Source organism: Hyperoodon ampullatus, assembly GCF_949752795.1.
Source record: "Hyperoodon ampullatus genome assembly, chromosome: 6".
Taxonomy (NCBI): Eukaryota; Metazoa; Chordata; class Mammalia; order Artiodactyla; family Ziphiidae; genus Hyperoodon; species Hyperoodon ampullatus.
Window position 1 is genome coordinate 6472732 of NC_136919.1, and position 16956 is coordinate 6489687.

General features: G+C 40.5%; 1 protein-coding gene across 1 annotated transcript in view; it reads left to right on the top strand.

Annotated features, from left to right (window-relative positions):
• FNBP1 (formin binding protein 1) overlaps positions 1–16956 on the top strand; it is a gene marked incomplete at its 3' end in the record, with an annotated part of 98956 nt that overhangs the window by 19793 nt on the left and 62207 nt on the right. The window contains exons 3-4 of the mRNA XM_079707059.1: positions 6387–6443; positions 7124–7271. Coding sequence (XP_079563185.1) covers positions 7164–7271 — 108 coding nt within the window. The 5' untranslated portion in view covers positions 6387–6443; positions 7124–7163. The remainder of the gene's footprint in view (positions 1–6386; positions 6444–7123; positions 7272–16956) is intronic.

Here is a 16956-nt window from a genome sequence, read left to right on the forward strand (position 1 = left end):
TTTTTTCTTTTTATGATTATGAGAGTTGCTTTCCACGTTATGATTGTCTTAAAACTTTCCTCTCTTAAATTTGATATCCAGCCTAATTTATTTATTAGCTCTGGAGTGGTGTGTTTTAGTTCCTAGTTCATTTCCTTAGCTTTGCAGCCTCCCAGTTTCATCCCATTCTGTTTTATCCTGTAGGCTGGGGATTCTTGCTTTATTGGCTTTGTGTTTTTATTAAATTTATTCATAGTGTAAAATATTCTGGAGGAGTTAGGATTTGCTTCATTTCCTTGTATGTTTTCTTCCAGATTGGGTTTTTCTATGTCATTTTCTTCCTTCCTTTTCTTCTTCTTTTTTATTTTTATTTTTTTAAATCTTTGGCTGCATTGGGTCTTCGTTGCTGCAAGCGGGCTTTCTCTAGTTGCAGTGAGTGGGGGCTACTCCTTGTTGCGGTATGTGGGTTTCTCATTGCTGAGCATGGGCTCTAGGCGCACGGGCTTCAGTAGTTGTGGCGCACAGGTTTTGTTGCTCTGCAGCACGTGGGATCTTCTTGGACCAGGGATCGAACCTGTGTCCCCTGCATTGACAGGCGGATTCTTAAGCACTGCGCCACCCGGGAAGTCCCTTCCTTTTCTTCTGTATTACATACTACATCCCTTCACCTTGCTTATATTTAATACAGGCAGTTTAGTGAAGTGGTTACAAGTAACAGACTCTAGAGTCCCAATGCCTGGGATGTTCTTCCACTTAATAGTAATATGATTTGGGACAAATTACTCTCTGTGCTCTGTCTTTTTCATCTGTAATATGTGAATAATAATAATGTTGATAATTCCCACCTTATAAGCCTCTTGAGGGGACTTAATGAGATAAAACATGTAAACGTCTTAGGCTGATGCCTAAGCATGTTTTTGTTACTAACACAAGCAACACCAGTGCCCCTGTTTGATATGATAGAATGTGAATGATCACTGCTGTGCTTCCGTGCCATTGGTCTTTCCCTCTGAGCTCCCTTATAGGGTAAGGGTAGAGGAAAGTGTTACCAAACCAGGTTCGTTTGCCAACATGCAGCAAGCTAAACACTGAGATGCCGAGGTTTGCAGGTGGGAAAGGGTTTATTCACAAGGCGGCCAAGTGAGGAGATAGGAGAACAAGTCTCAGATCCATCTCCCTGAAGGCGAGAGACTTGGGATATTTATGGGATAAAGAAGCAGGGTGGTCTTAGGCATGGGGAAAGGGGACTGCAGGTAGGGAAAAGGTGTGGTAATTAGTGTTCTGTGCAGGCGTATCTGAGTTACTTGCTTCTTCATGGGATGCATGTTCAAAAATGGAGGCGCTTAGCATGATCTGAGGGTGGGGTTTTTGGCCCTCTGGTGTCAAAATGTCATTTACCAGACACCTGTGCAGGCCCTGTTTTAGGTAGTCCCAACCAGTCTTAGCTGGCTTGAGCTTGAGCTAGACACAGCTAGCTCTAAGTTCCTGGAAAACAACCCAGGCAAACATCTTATTGTTTCGGCTGTGTGATGCTTGGAGGACAGCTCAGCGTTTTGTAGCAACAATTAAAGCATTGGCTTGATCGGTGAAGGCAGGTTACACGTGCAGGGGTTTTTAATAAACTGGAAGGCAAGCTCAAGAATTTCTGTTAGTCACCAGTTTTTATTAACCCCATGGGGCATGGTCTCAAAAGCACTTGTTTTTGTATATGTTGTCTTTGAGACTCTGAGTTTTGTTGTCTGTTCTGAAACTTTGTTAGAGGTTCTGTTTTAGCATTCACTCCATTAGGTCAAAGGCGTTCATCCCTATTCCTTGGGAATCGCTAGGTTTTGTGGTGATCTTCCCTAGGCATTCACCCTGCAGCCCTGGGAAGTAGAGACCCAGGTGGCCAGCCCCAGCTCCTGCCAAGTCCTGGCATCTGGGTGGTCAGCCTGCATGTCTTCCTCTCAGATCTTTTCTGTCACTGTTCCCTGAGCGCTTACTCACCCCTCAGTTTACTTCTGTCTGAATCGGTTTTCAGGATTCTGTGGACTTGTTTCCCTCCCTGTGACTGTGAGGGTGGGGTCAAGCATCTGTTCTACACTGTTCCAGAATTTTCTGTCCCTCATGCTGGTCACCACTTCTCAAAGTGTGTAGACTGAGGTTATGTGCCTTTCTTCATTGGTTTATTTTCTGCTGTTGAAAATTTCCTGGCTTTTATTTCGCCTCTTGTTGGAAAAGCGCAATTCTCTGATCAGATTTTATTGTGCCATCTTTATCTGGCAATCTGTGGTGAGCTTTTAAAATATAAAAGACAGATTAAAAAAAAAAAAGACACAAAACATTCCTGTGTCCAGCCTTGGACCTTCCATTTCAGAGGGTCTGGAATGAGGCCCAAGTGTTTCCTTTTTAGAAGCCTCACTGCAGTTCTTAGGACCAACCAAATTTAAATCCAGTATCTTTATTAAAAGATATATATTTTCCTTTTACCTTTTAATTAGCCTATCTGAAGAGCAAGTATATAAAACAATTTAAACTTCTCAGAAAGACCCCATAAATTTAAAGGTGTTTTTGGTGTTTATTTGCTTGCTTATTTTTAAAATAACCTCATACAAATAGGGCAAGAAAGCCCGCCTCCAGAGAATGGAAATGCAAGTTGCTCTTTTTTTTGTAGTGGTCCCTGAGAGAAATATCCTGAGATCTGAAGTTCCCTTCTAGACCTCTTAAGCTTTTAGTTTTCTGCTGGTGTTTATAGAGTGAATTATTCATTGATGCTTTTAAGAAGCATTTTGAATGCTATATATGCTAACATCGTCAAAGTGATACTCATTCTTCAGTACTGGACCGTCTTTACTGGAGATCACCCACAACAGGTCTTTAATCCTGGTTAGGATTTGACTGGTAAAACGGAACTATAAAAAGTACTGACTTCACCTGGATGTCTTCAAGCTATGTTTCCTTCAACTAGATATAAAGTTTAAGTTATTTTTACGTCTGCTAATGACTGAAAGCTAAAAAGAAAATGTAGATTTAAATCAACCTCTAAAATAACAGTTTTGAATGAGTTTTTATATAAGATGTGAATTTAGAAGTGACATTTTCCATTTGTAATTTATAGTTAGCAGAAGAAATGGTCGATATTTAAAACCATGCACTAAAAATATCTCACATGTAACCTCTAGGCTTTTCAATACTGCAGGTCCCATATATGCTGCTTTAAATATATTTGGAAAATAACCTATTGATTAGTCATCTGCTTTCCATGGCTCCTCTTTATTCCTGGTATATGTAAGTTGGAGCTATTGTTTTTATTAAATCTACCTTTTTAAGGACTAAATGTGGTAGGCAACTCAAAGAATTCTACCATGCTTTCAGTATATAAGATTTATCTCTTTTAACAAAGTGAATCAGCTATGTATAGCTGATTCACTTTGTTATAAAGCAGAAACTAACACACCATTGTAAAGCAATTATACTCCAATAAAGACGTTAAAAAATTAAATTAAATTAAAACCAAAAATTTCTCTCTTTTGCATTAATTTTTCTCTAAGGCACATGCTTTAAGGAAATACTGCTTTTTCACATTCTTTCAAATCTAGATCTATTAGATAATCTTTACCGTGTATCCAGAGTATCAGTAGAGAAAACACAATGTAGTTTGTTTAAGCATAGCTCACGTGATAGCAACCTCCAAGTCAGTACATTTTTCTTTCATCAGTTTGTCTAATTATAATTTTTAAATTGTTATATACCCATGGCTTCTTCTTCTTTTTTTTTTTTTTTTGATACGCGGGCCTCTCACTGTTGTGGCCTCTCCTGTTGCGAGCACAGGCTCCGGACGTGCAGGCTCAGTGGCCATGGCTCACGGGCCTAGCCGCTCCGCGGCATGTAGGATCTTCCCGGACCAGGGCAGGAACCCATGTCCCCTGCATTGGCAGGTGGACTCTCAACCACTGTGCCACCAGGGAAGCCCCATGACTTCTTTTTATTTTTTTATTTTTTATTTTTTTGCTGTACGTGGGCCTCTCACTGCTGTGGCCTTTCCCGTTGCGGAGCACAGGCTCCAGACGCACAGGCTCAGCGGCCATGGCTCACAGGCCCAGCCACTCCGCAGCATGTGGGATCTTCCCAGACCGGGGCACGAACCCATGTCCCCTGCATCGGCAGGCGGACTCTCAACCACTGCGCCACCAGGGAAGCCCCATGACTTCTTTTTAAATTGCAACAATCACTATTTCTGTTGGGTGATATATATTCCCTGGGAACTTCCAAACTTTAAGGGACAATAGAGGTCATTTCACCCACCTGCCTCGGGCTTACAGATGAGGAACTGGAAGCACAGGCTTGCCCATTGCTTTGTCTGAGTTTACACCATCTAGTCACATGGCCTCTGGATTCCCAGAGCAACGTCCTTTTTACTAAAGTCCTCTGCCTCTCATGTCACCTAGTAACACCTGTTAGAGGTGAACTCACATTTCACTTTGTCTGTAAAACGTACCATGATCAAAATTGTACATTTATTACTGCACACTTTTCTAGGCACATCTGTAGATTCAGGGGAAATGAAAGAAATAGAATGTGAAATAATGAAAGTAGTTACTATGAAAGAGGAATAGCAACATGGAATAAACAGGGAAGTGAATACTGAGATGCTGTCATATGAAGAGACCCACTGTGGACCACTAGTTCACTCGTAGGGCTATTCTTCTTCTTTTTTTTTTTTTGCGGTACGCAGGCCTCTCACTGTTGTGGCCTCTCCCGTTGCGGAGCACAAGCTCCGGACGCGCAGGCTCAGCGGCCATGGCTCATGGGCCCAGCCGCTCCGCGGCATGTGGGATCTTCCCAGACCGGGGCACGAACCCGTGTCCCCTGTATCAGCAGGCGGACTCCTAACCACTGCGCCACCAGGGAAGCCCACTTCTTTTTTTTAATTGAAGTATAGTTGATGTTAATTTCTGCTGTACAGCAAAGTGACTCAGCTCTCTCTCTCTCTCTCTCTCTCTCTCTCTCTATATATATATATATATATATACACACACACACACACATTCTTTTTCATATTCTTTTCGATTATGGTTTATCCCAGGACATTGAATATAGTTCCCTGTGCTATACAGTAGGACCTTGCTGTCCATCCATTCTATATGTAATAGTTTGCATCTACTAACCCCAAACTCTCAGTCCATCCCTCCTCCAGCCCTCTCCCCCTTGGCAACCACAAGTCTGTTCTCTATGTCTGTGAGTCTGCTTCTGTTTCATAGATAGGTTTATTTGTGCCATATTTTAGATTCCACATATAAATGATATCATATGGTATTTGTCTTTCTCTTTCTGACTTACTTCACTTAGTAAGGTCCATCCTTACTCCAGGTCCATCCATATTGCTGCAAATGGCATTATTTCATTCTTTTTAATGGCTGAGTAGTATTCCATTGTATATATGTACCACATCTTCTTTATCTATGGCTGTTCTTCTTCCTTTTTTCTCAATATTTATTTATTGGCTGCATCAGGTCTTAGTTGCGGCACGTGGGATCTTTTGTTGCATCGCGCAGGCTTCTCTCTAGTTGTGGCGCATAGGCTTAGTTGCCCTGCGGCATGTGGGATCTTAGTTCCCCGACCAGGGTTCGAACTGGTGTCCCCTGCATTGCAAGATGGATTCTTAACCACTGGACCACCAGGGAAGTCCCTTTATGGCTGTTCTAACTACAGAAGCCAAAATCAGGACCCAAAGGAAATCAATCAGTGGAACAGATGTTAGTGAGTTTTCTTTTTTCAAGATTACCTCTTAGTTTTTGTGTAACTTGAAACATGCAGAATGTAGAGGGGAGTATCTGGATTCTTGACCTGGAGATGGGATTAGGAAGAGAGATTAGAACAATTTTGACTAATCTGAGCGTGTTCAGTGCAAGCCTGCTAGGCAGGTTAAAAGTTCTCCTTGCTAAATGTCTTAGCGTAAACATCTCCCCAAATATTGTCTCTACTTCCTGCAAGAAGACTTATTCACAAGTAGTTTTCATTAGGTTTTGGGAGAGCAGCACACAGCCTTGAAAACCTGCCCTTGACACTTTGATTTTTCATTTAAACATCTGGACTCAGTCGATATGCTTGCCTTGGATTTAGAGCAATAATGGTTGCATAGAAACACATGGTCTGCCCTCTCCGGTTAAATAATGTCAGGTCTTAACATCCAGGTAAACAACCAGTTGGCGACCATTTCTGTTCTTATTTGCTCTACCTTTAGGTAAAAGAGTCAAAGCTATGCAAGTCTTTCACCCTGAAAAATGGAAGGAAACAAATGGATTTCAGCTGTGGACATTTTGTGACTTTTCTTTTTTTAACTTGTAAACAAAAGCACTGACTTCTTTCATTCCTGATTTCTCAGTTATCTTTCTGTATAAGGTGACATGTCTGCCTTTTTGTTTTAGGAATCTTTCGAAGAAATACCAACCTAAAAAGAACTCGAAGGAGGAAGAAGAATACAGGTGTGTTTATCATTGATTGTTATGTGGTAATATCTGTGTGGCATTGGTGATGATTATAAAGGAAATCTACATATATTTTGTAGATATAATATATCTACAAAAACAAGTTGCCTTCCTCATTCATATCTGTGCCAGTTTTTAAATTGGGGGAAAGACAATAAAAACCTACTCCTATTCCAGATTGTTTCAATTAAGGTAATTAGGAAAAGCTTAGAATATAATCTAAACAAATACAGGAAGTGTGGACCATGCATTCTACATCTTGATTTGGTTTTGTAATATCAGGCGTCTCATTCATCCCAGAAATATGTCTGTTTCAGACAGCAATTAAGACATCTTAACGTGAAAAGTCCAAAAGTATTATCTATAATTTAGATCTAAATATCCATTATATTAGTACCTATAGTACGTATATGTATTTTGGGTTATATGTGGGCTATTAACAAAGCCAAATAGTGCCTTATGTAGGGCAATTTGGCTTTACAAAATGAAAAATGTTTCAGTTGTAATTTATTCTGCGCCATTTTGATGAGAACCCTCTTATGTGTAATGAATTGTCAAGACCCTATGGGAGCTGGATGCAAATTAACCTGATTTTAATTACTATTTCGCTGGTGGGAAGCAACATGAGAGAGGATGTGCCTTGTTTGAAAAGGAGGGGTGTGCGTTCTGTTCCGTAGGTATACAGCATGTAAAGCCTTCCTTTCCACCCTGAATGAGATGAACGATTATGCTGGACAGCATGAAGTCATCTCCGAGAATATGACCTCCCAGATCACCGTGGAGTTAGCACGCTACGTCCAGGAATTGAAGCAGGAGAGGAAATCGGTAACTAAAATTTGTTTTTTCTTCCTACGAGATGGACCAAAGATGATGGGAATATCCCTACAAGTTTTAAAATTATCAGTAAATGGAATCATATGAGATGGTGGGTCTTAAATTGCCACCTTTGAGACACGTATAAACCTTCCTGACCCTGTTCGTAGAAAGTGTTTCTAGGTCTTTACATACGATTTCAAGCGTCCCTCGGACATTCTGAAACTCATTTGTGGATCCCAGAATACTAACCCCTCTGAGGAATTTAAATATATTTGTGGCTATCGGATATACAAGAGTAAGCAATACAATATGATGTATGCTGTGTGGAATAAACTGTGTTAAAATAAATGTTATAAGGAGTTCAAAGGAGCCAGAAAGATGACCTCAGCTACAGCCACTCCGTTCCATGGCTCATTCATTGTCATCTAATGAAGAGGGCCTTTTTGCTCCTCTTGTCATCATTACAGTCTTTTCATAGCTTTTGTTGTTAACAAAAGGGAAAAATGTACCCTCAAGTAAAATATATTCATAGTCAAGATTTTGCCCTAAGAGATTTATCATTAAGACATGGTGGTCTGTGTCATGGTACTTTGATCACCTGTGAGGTGCATAATAATTTGTTAGTAATAAAGTACCAAAATTGGCCAGTGATATGCTTTTCTATATAAATTTGAGTCCACAGTAATTCTTGTAATGCTCTGGAGATACATGAGACAACAAGATTGATAGGGTTCTTGCTGAAATAGGGGAGATATTAAATAATAATGACCAAAATACTTATTTAATTGCAGTTGTGATAGTTTCGACAAAGTACGAGTACATACGTGAGAACATATAATGAATGGGAACACCTCACATGCTTATGCTCCGGATCATGGGAAAGCTTCCTGGGGGGCTTGACAGTTAAGGCTTTAACGGGACTTGAGGGACAAGTAGGAGTTGCATGGGACAAACATTCAATATAGGGAGCAGCTGTGTTTGGAACATCTGAGGGATTTAGTTCTTTCTGAACTGTAAATATGTAGCAAAGAACTTTGGGTATGTTTAGAAGTTAGGAAGAGATATATGCCTTAGGATCAACCCATTGGATTAAAAAAAGGCTTAATACACTGAGCTGATGTTTTTATCTATTCACATTAAAGCAGTGATTACCAAGCAGGCACAATTTTGCTCCCCACCCCAGCAAACATTTGTCAATGTCTGGAGACATTTTTGATTGTTAGGGGCATTATAGCTGGGGGGTTACTACTGGCATCTAGTGGGTAGAACCCAAAGGTGCTGCTAAACATCCTATAACACACAGAACAGCCTCCACAACGAAGAATTACCTGGTCCAGAATGTCCATAGGGGCTGAGAAACCCTGCACCAGAGCTCCAATTAGGTGACAGTCTCTATAGACCATGGAGACTGGTCTTTTATAAGAAAAGGAGAGCTTTTCTTTTATATGATGGAAAGGAAGAAGTGAAACAGGATATTAAGGTTTGGAATTAAGCAAAATACCTAATATAATCATAAAGTAAACACAGTAAATCTGAACACGATGCTGGCCTACTTCCCTGGTTCCTGACTTTCCCTTGACCTTGCAAAGTTTATACCTTCTTCTTATTTGTTACTTTGGGCAGTGGCTGTGTCTCTTGCTGACTTTCCTTCACTCATACCGTTTAGCATTTTAACCAACACCCTAAACAAAAACTCTGTGCATTTACCTTAGTAAGAATCATTAATTGTATTTCTGGAGTGAATCATGAAATGTGAAGCCCACATAACATGGCCTCCTCCTACTTTTTTGAATTCTCCTCCTCCAACCACATGGCCTTCTTACCCTGTGCGATCCATGCCCTTTGCAGTCCTGCCCCAGGGCCTTTGCACTGGCTTTTCTTGCCTTGGTAAGCTTCTCCCCCAGGTATCTGCAGAACTCACTTCCTGACTTCTTTCTCAGGAATATCATCTCATTGAGGTCTATCTTGTTTACCTTATTTAAAATTACAAAGTCCCCCCACCTTCTCCACCCCATTTCTACCACCTCCCCCTGCTTTATTTTTCTTTAGTACTTAACCAACATCTAACATTTTATGTATTTACTTGTTTGTTTTTCTTTCACCCCATGTTGTAAGCTCCACTAGGGCAAGAATTTTCTTGTCCACTGTTGTAGTCTCAGTCCCTGGAACGGTGCCCAGTGTGGCACAAAGCAGGCTCTCGATCAATACTCTTGGAGTGAAAGAAAGAATTGAGAAGTAGAAGCAGCCTTCTTCGACATAGCTTAGTTTTCAGTTAGACTTTGTTTTACTAGTTGCAGATCCTTGTATTTCTTTGCTGTGTTATGATTGTGTCCTTTTGTTTTATTTACTCACTGGTAATCATGTCTTTTTTATAGTCTGTCATGTCTGTACTTTGAATTCTTTTCCTTTTTTAATAAAAAATTATAGTAATTTAATGAGTAAATTATAGGTGGTGCAGACACAGGTTAAATAATATCTTGCGATGCATAGTGTTCCTTTTATTTTAAGGAGAATTACATGTACACGTCTCTGAGTCAGATATTCTGTTGAGAGGAGCTGTAAACAGTATGCTCTCTTAAAGCCTTTTGTAATTCTATTGAGATGAAAATTTTGGAAATTGTGAAACCTTTTAAAATTCTAGAAAGAATATCAGTAAGTACATGTACATTTGTGGTGTTTTAATATCATGCATCATGAACATTTCTGCTTTGCTTATTATGTGGGTAATAGCTACCATTATTTTGAATGGCTGCATGATATGGCATTGTGTTGATGTTCTCTGATTTCTAAAATTACTCTCATAATATTGGATATTTAACTGTTTGGCCTCAAGTGTTCGTTTTTACAGGTTATAATAACTGACTTCTATCCTCACAGCGTCCCTGGGGGAGGGGGAGGGCTGTTATCTTATACATTGTGCTCATTATCTTACATTTTGCTACCAGGCAGCCCACGTCTCAGGGCAGCGCACATTCACACACATGCTCTGGTTCCCACTGAGTTATTTTCTTGACCTTCCACCCCAGGATGCTGGGCTGACTGGTGTGAAGGTCTCCATCAGCAGTCAGCTGTAGAAAGGGCTCCTTGAGATCATCTCATACTATGCAGTATCTCTCCTTGCAACCTTTCACTTTTGGCTACCCTGGCTTTTCTTAGTAAGTGATCTAATTTTCATAAGGATGACTATCAAAACCACAGTAGAATGTTTTCCAGTAGAAATGGTTTCCACTTTCTGGTGACAGCAATTATCAGCAAAAGTGCCACAACAGAGCGAGAGCCCAAATCCAGCTCTTCTGGGGTCAAATGCAGTTGCTGCTTCGATGCAGGACCATGAAGGGCTGACAGTGAACTTAAGATCTTCTTTAGAGGAGAGGAGAGCCTCAATCAGCAGTATATCCAGAGAGCCACAGCTCCCGGCCGTCAGGGAGGAGAGGAAAAGGACCCAGGCTCTGCAGTCAACAAACCCACTCAGGACTCCGGCAGCCCCACCAGCTAGGAAACCTTAGGCAGGTTATGTAACTCTCTGAGCAGCCAGTTCTGCATCTATAACAGGCTGATTATAATAAACCACCTTCCCAAGTTCAGGGGAGGATCACAAGAAGACAGGTACAAACCGCCTAGCATCACATTCTGTGTATTGATATATAGGCACTGCATATCTGGTACCTTCCATCAGGTCATTCTGTTTCTCAATACAGAATCTCCTTTCTACTGCAGAAAGGGTTTGATCAGGGTTTACTACAGAAAACAGGAGCAGATACAGGTCTCCTTGTGACCATATGTCATAAAAATATTGTCCATAACAGGACCAGTCTAAAAAATGTTGAATTGGCTGATGGCATTGAAAACAAGCCGCTTTTAAAATTTTAGGTCGAGTTACTGTTTCTCATGGCTGACTAGAAATAGTGTCTTGCTTAAGTACCATTCTTAGCCATCAGCCTAATACATTTTGGGCCATTTGATACAGTGGCGAAATCCTCCCTGCCCAAAGGGAAGATTTAGAATTTACAGGATTACTGCTGGATCTCGTTACTGCATATAGAGAGGATTTCCAAGTTCAGTTCAGAATACTAGTAGAAAATTATTTTTCATGTAGATTTTGCGATATTTGAATAGATGAATCTCTAACAAGAGTGCCTGGTGAGAAATAGCTCACCATGCAAAAGATGAAGTTTCCTTCCTTTTTTGAATGGATTTGAAAGGAAGTAGAAGACAGTAACATAGTGGGAGAGATGGATATTCTCCTTGCCTCTGAGGCCATATCGTGCTCATGAGCCAGCTGTTTGATCTTAAACAAAAGCTTAAAGTCTTAAAGGTATAACTGATTCACTTTGCTGTACAGCAGAAGCTAACACAACATTGTAAATCAACTATACTCCAATAAAAATTAATTTTAAAAACTCTTGAAGTCTTAAAAGTGAAATAGGATAGTACTTGCTGTTCATGTTTTTGGGAGAAAGGATGATTTTTTTAAATTTATTTTATTTTTTATTGAAGTATAGTTGATTTACAATGTTATGCCTGTCTCTGCTGTACAACAAAGTGACTCAGTTACACACACATATATATACATTTCTTTTGGGACTTCCCTGGTGGTCCAGTGGTTAAGACTCTGTGCTTCCGCAGCAGGGGGCACAGGTTTGACCCCTGGTTGGGGAACTAAGATCCCACATGCTGCATGGTGCGGCCAAAAAAACAAACAAACAAAAGTGTGAAAAGACTTTGTCAACATAAAAAAAAATTCTTTTCCATTATGGTTTATCCCAGGAGACTGGATATAATTCCCTGTGCTATACAGTAGGACCTTGTTGTTTATCCATTCTAAATGTAATAGTTTGCATCTACTAAACCCCAAACTCCCAGTCCATCCCTCTCCCTCCCCACCACACCACCCCCACCCCCCCGCCCCTGGCTTTGTTCTCTATGTCTGTGAGTCTGTTTCTGTTTTGTAGATAGGTTCATTTGTGCCATATTTTAGATTCTACATATAAGTGATATTATATGGTATTTGTCTTTCTCTTTCTGACTTACTTCACTTAGTACGATAATCTCTAGGTCCATCCATGCGGCTGCAAATGGCATTATTTCATTCTTTTTTATGGCTGAGTAGTATTCCATTGTATATATGTACCACATCTTCTTTATCCATTCATCTGTTGATGGACATTTAGGTTGTTTCCATGTTTTAGATATTGTGAATAGTGTTGCTGTGAACATAGGGGTGCATGTATCTTTTTGAATTACAGTTTTGTCCCGATATATGCCCAGGAGTGGAATTGCTGGATCATATGGTAGTTCTACTTTTAGTTTTCTGAGGAACTTCCGTACTGTTTTCCATAATGGCTGCACCAACTTACATTCCCACCAGCAGAGCAGGAGGGTTCCCTTTTCTCCACACCCTCTCCAGCATTTGTTATTTGTAGACTTGAGAAAATATGATTTTTATGCAGCAGTTTCCACATATGCTATGTTTTCCTATTACAATGCATCCCACTCACATAATATTATGAATAACCAGTGTTGGTCCTGACACACAAGAATCCGTTTGCTCGTTTTGATGAGAATATGTTGATTTTGTAAAAGGAAATTCTTTAAAAGAGAGCTTTGACTTGCCATTTGCAAGAGCACAGCCGTTGAGGTTCTTTCCAAAGCCTGGTGTTCAAGCCAGCAGCAGTTCTCATTAGGAAACACCAACACTCCTGGAAGCCTGAGAGGAGGGGGGCTCTTAATTTCTTCACCTCATGGGCTCCACTTAAGGCAACTGTATTTTTGGCAAGATACTCACCTTCTCTTTAGAGGTAATGGACTCAGTGGCCAGTCCTTGGGGTGAATATAAGTCAAAGTACACAGTGACCGTTCCTTTGTTTTGCCTTCAGTCTTTTATTCTCAAACATAAATTATCAATGCATCTGATTCTGTGACAATGTCTGGGATTTACTGGTGTTCAATGATAATGGATAGAAATAACTGGAAAATCAACAGTTCTTTCTAAGGCAACATGATTAGTTTTAATGTGTAAAGTCTAGACATTTTATACTTGCTTGATTTTCCTAGATTTTTACAAACTTACAGGAAGTACAGATCCCTCATCTCTTTAAGCTGACCACATACAATAAGAACGTCTGTTTCTTTTATTTACTTTCCCTTTTTAAGGGGAGTTGCTGTGATTCATTGATTAGTTACCAAAGTTTTTAAAGAATGTTACTGAAACTCCAAATTAAAGAACAAAAACTCACAATCCTTATCAATCAAAATCATCATTTTTCCAAGTTTCCTTCTGGATGTCATTTATAGATATATAGATAGTTATTTATATAGAGAAGTATTGATATCCTCTATATATGGATATAATATACATATAATATTTAAGAGTATTAGTCCTAGTATAGGTATAATTTGTTTTTCTCTATTCCCCATTCAATATCATAAACACTTTATATGGTTCTACATGAAAATATATAGTTTTCATAATTAGAATTTTAGTGGCAATGTATTATTCTAACACATAATTCACTTAACTAATTATTGTTTGATCATAGGCTATTAGTGGTTTCTGACTAGTTATTTAGTTATTTAGTTAGTTATATAAATAATACTGCTGTGAATTCTTTACTTTTGTAGCTGTTTTCTTTGTGTGTGGGGTGGGGATTATTTCTCCAAGCTAAATTCCCAGAAATGAGACTATGAGGTCAAAGCAGACTAGATTCATGGTTCTTGGTTAAACTTTGGCCATTTGTGAGATTGATGGTCTTTAAAAGAAGAAAAGATGAGATTCCCAGATTGCTGAAAGGATCAACTTGGGTGTGAATTGGCTTATCTGAGATGTGGGTAATTCAGAGTTGCTATCAGATAGATTCCTGTGAAAGAACTATTATAAATATGCTCTTACTAGCAATTTTTGCACTCTGAATCAAATTATTAAAGAATTTTAGAGAGAGAGGTTCAGCTCCAACCTTTGAGTCTGTGTAGGGTTATCTGCAGTGGTCACCACTGACCACATATGAGGGATTTATGGAGATTTATAGCTCCAGGAGGGGAACGCGGAGGTTCCAGCCAACATTTACTGGAACCTCCAACTACATTTCTCCTGGCAGGTGGAAGGAACGCTTGATTACGAAATTTTGGCAAGGAGCAGAATCACTTTTTGGCAATAGTTATCTGAAGAGTTCTGGAGGAAATAATTATACCTTCAGTGACTCACTAAAATTTTTATAAATCTCAGATAATGCTTGCAAGACCCCACATTACTGAGAATTGACAATATGAAATTTCCCCCCAAGGTTTTGGAAATGTTTAAAAATGGATACTAAAAGCTACACATTTACACAGTGGTTAAGAATCTGCCTGCCGATGCAGGGGACACGAGTTCGAGCCCTGGTCCGGGAAGATCCCATGTGCCGTGGAGCAACTAAGCCCGTGCGCCACAGCTACTGAGCCCGTGAGCCACAACTACTGAAGCCCACGTGCCTCAACTACTGAAGCCCATGTGCCTAGAGCCCATGCTCCGCAACAAGAGAAGCCACTGCAATGAGAAGCCCGCGCACCGCAACGAAGAGTAGCCCCTGCTCGCTGCAACTAGAGAAAGCCCATGTGCAGCAACAAAGACCCAACTCAGCCACAAATAAATAAATAAATAAATAAATAAATAAAATTTTAAAATAAATAAATAAAATAAAAGCCACACATTTAAAAGTTTAGGTATTGGCTATGTCCTATTTATGAAACTTACGAAGGGGCTTAATTTCCTATAAGGCAGTTCTGCAGCCCAGACTGACTCTAATATGTTTAGAACATGTTTTGGGTTTTTGGTTGGTCTTTGTTGGTTTGTTTGTTTTTTGGCTGCACTGTGCCATGCAGCTTGTGGGATCTCAGTTCCCTGACCTGGGCCACAGCAGTGAAAGTGCTGAATCCTAACCACTGGACCACCAGGGCACTCCCTAGAACATGTTTTTATAAGAGATGACAGCAAAGAGACAAAACTTAGCATGAAGGAAAGCAAAAAGTAGAAGGAGCATATCTACATGACCAAGCTAATTCCAAATCTGTTTTTGATTTATTCAGTCCTATTGAGATTCAACTGTGGATACTCTGTTATAAAGCCAGAACCTGTAGGAAGAAAACACAGAAAAGCAAGGCAGATTTTAGATTTCATGATCTGGAAAAGAAGCAGTGGGTCTAAAGAGCTGTTCTTCCTTACTGGTGTTACTGCATTTATTTAAATAAATCAAAAAGCGGGGAACCCTATCAAAGTTGTTGGTCTTCTGCGTGTCACGCTTATACAGCACCCACTAATAGCCCCTGGTTTAATGTATGTCTAGAAGGTGTATTTTGTTTTGTTCTGTTCTCTTTGTTTTCAAAGAACATGTGACAGCGGCATTCGATTAATTAACACCCTGTCCCCACTGTGGTTCTGTCACTGCAAAACCATTGGCCTGGTGAACCAAATAAATTTTATTTTCTCATTTATGGGGTCACATACTTAATTATCAGGATCCTTAAATTCTGTCCTTGATTTCATGGATTTGAAACGCGACTTTGGGTTTTGTATTTCCCCCTTGTAAGTTAGAATGAGACCTTCGTTTTCTTCTAAAAGTGTGAGAATTTCTTGACTACTGTGGTGTGTCTCACCTGACTCTCCTATATCCAGTCATCTCCCCTTAAATGTCCGATATAGCATCACCCATCACCCATGTCTACACCGCTGTCAGCAGAGGCCCTGGAGCCCAGCAATAGTGTGAAGGATGCCCCAGAGCTGTGCAATGCGGTGGCCCTGTCAACCTGTCCAAAACAAACTTTGGATTCCCCAAAGTTTATCCTTTATCATGCCCCATTCCAAACTGTAATTCCTGTCATCTGTGAATGGCAGTCCTTTTTAACCCAGTTGTTCTGGCCAAAAACGTGGGGCACCCAGGACTTACTTTACCCTTATGCCCCATCTTCTGTCTAATGTCAAGTCCTGTCGGCTCCCCCTTCAGTAATTGTTCTGAATCCAAACACTTGTCGCCACATCCAGTCTCTCATCATCTCTCATCTGGAGGACTGTCCTAAGCCTTTTATTTTTAATTCATCTCTGCTTCCAGGCTTGCCCCATGGTCCGTGATCCAGCTCCCCATCTCTGTCTCCACCACCAGCTCATACTTAGGCAGGTGGTCCCCATCCTCCTGCCTGGTCCCCCTGCACCTCCTGCCCCCATTCAGTCCATTCTCTATACAGCAGCCAGCACAACCTTGTGATAGTGCAAATCAGACCATGTCCCTTCCCTTCTTAAAATTTCCAGTAGCTTTCCATTGTGCTCATGTGGCTTGGGAGGCTGTCCACGGTCTAGCCCTTGCCTTCTTCTTCTGCCTTATCCTTCCTCTCAGTCTAATTGCACTGGCTTCTAGCTGTTCCTTGGATACGCCAAGCCCTTTCCCACTTCAAAGCATCTGCATTAGCTGTTCCTGCTGCTTGGAAGGGTGTTTCCGAGAACTTTGCAATTTCACTCCTACACTTTATTCAAGTCTCTGCTCAAGCATCCTCCCAGACCGCCCTATCCAAATGCTGCCTGCACCCACACCCATTCCTCTTTAGTTCCTTACCCTCTTTCTCTTACTGCTGTGTCCACTATTTCACTAGGAAAGGGGCTTTGTTTTAATTCACAAGTAAAGCAACACCCTGCACATGTGGGTGTGGAATTAACACCTGTCGAGTGAAC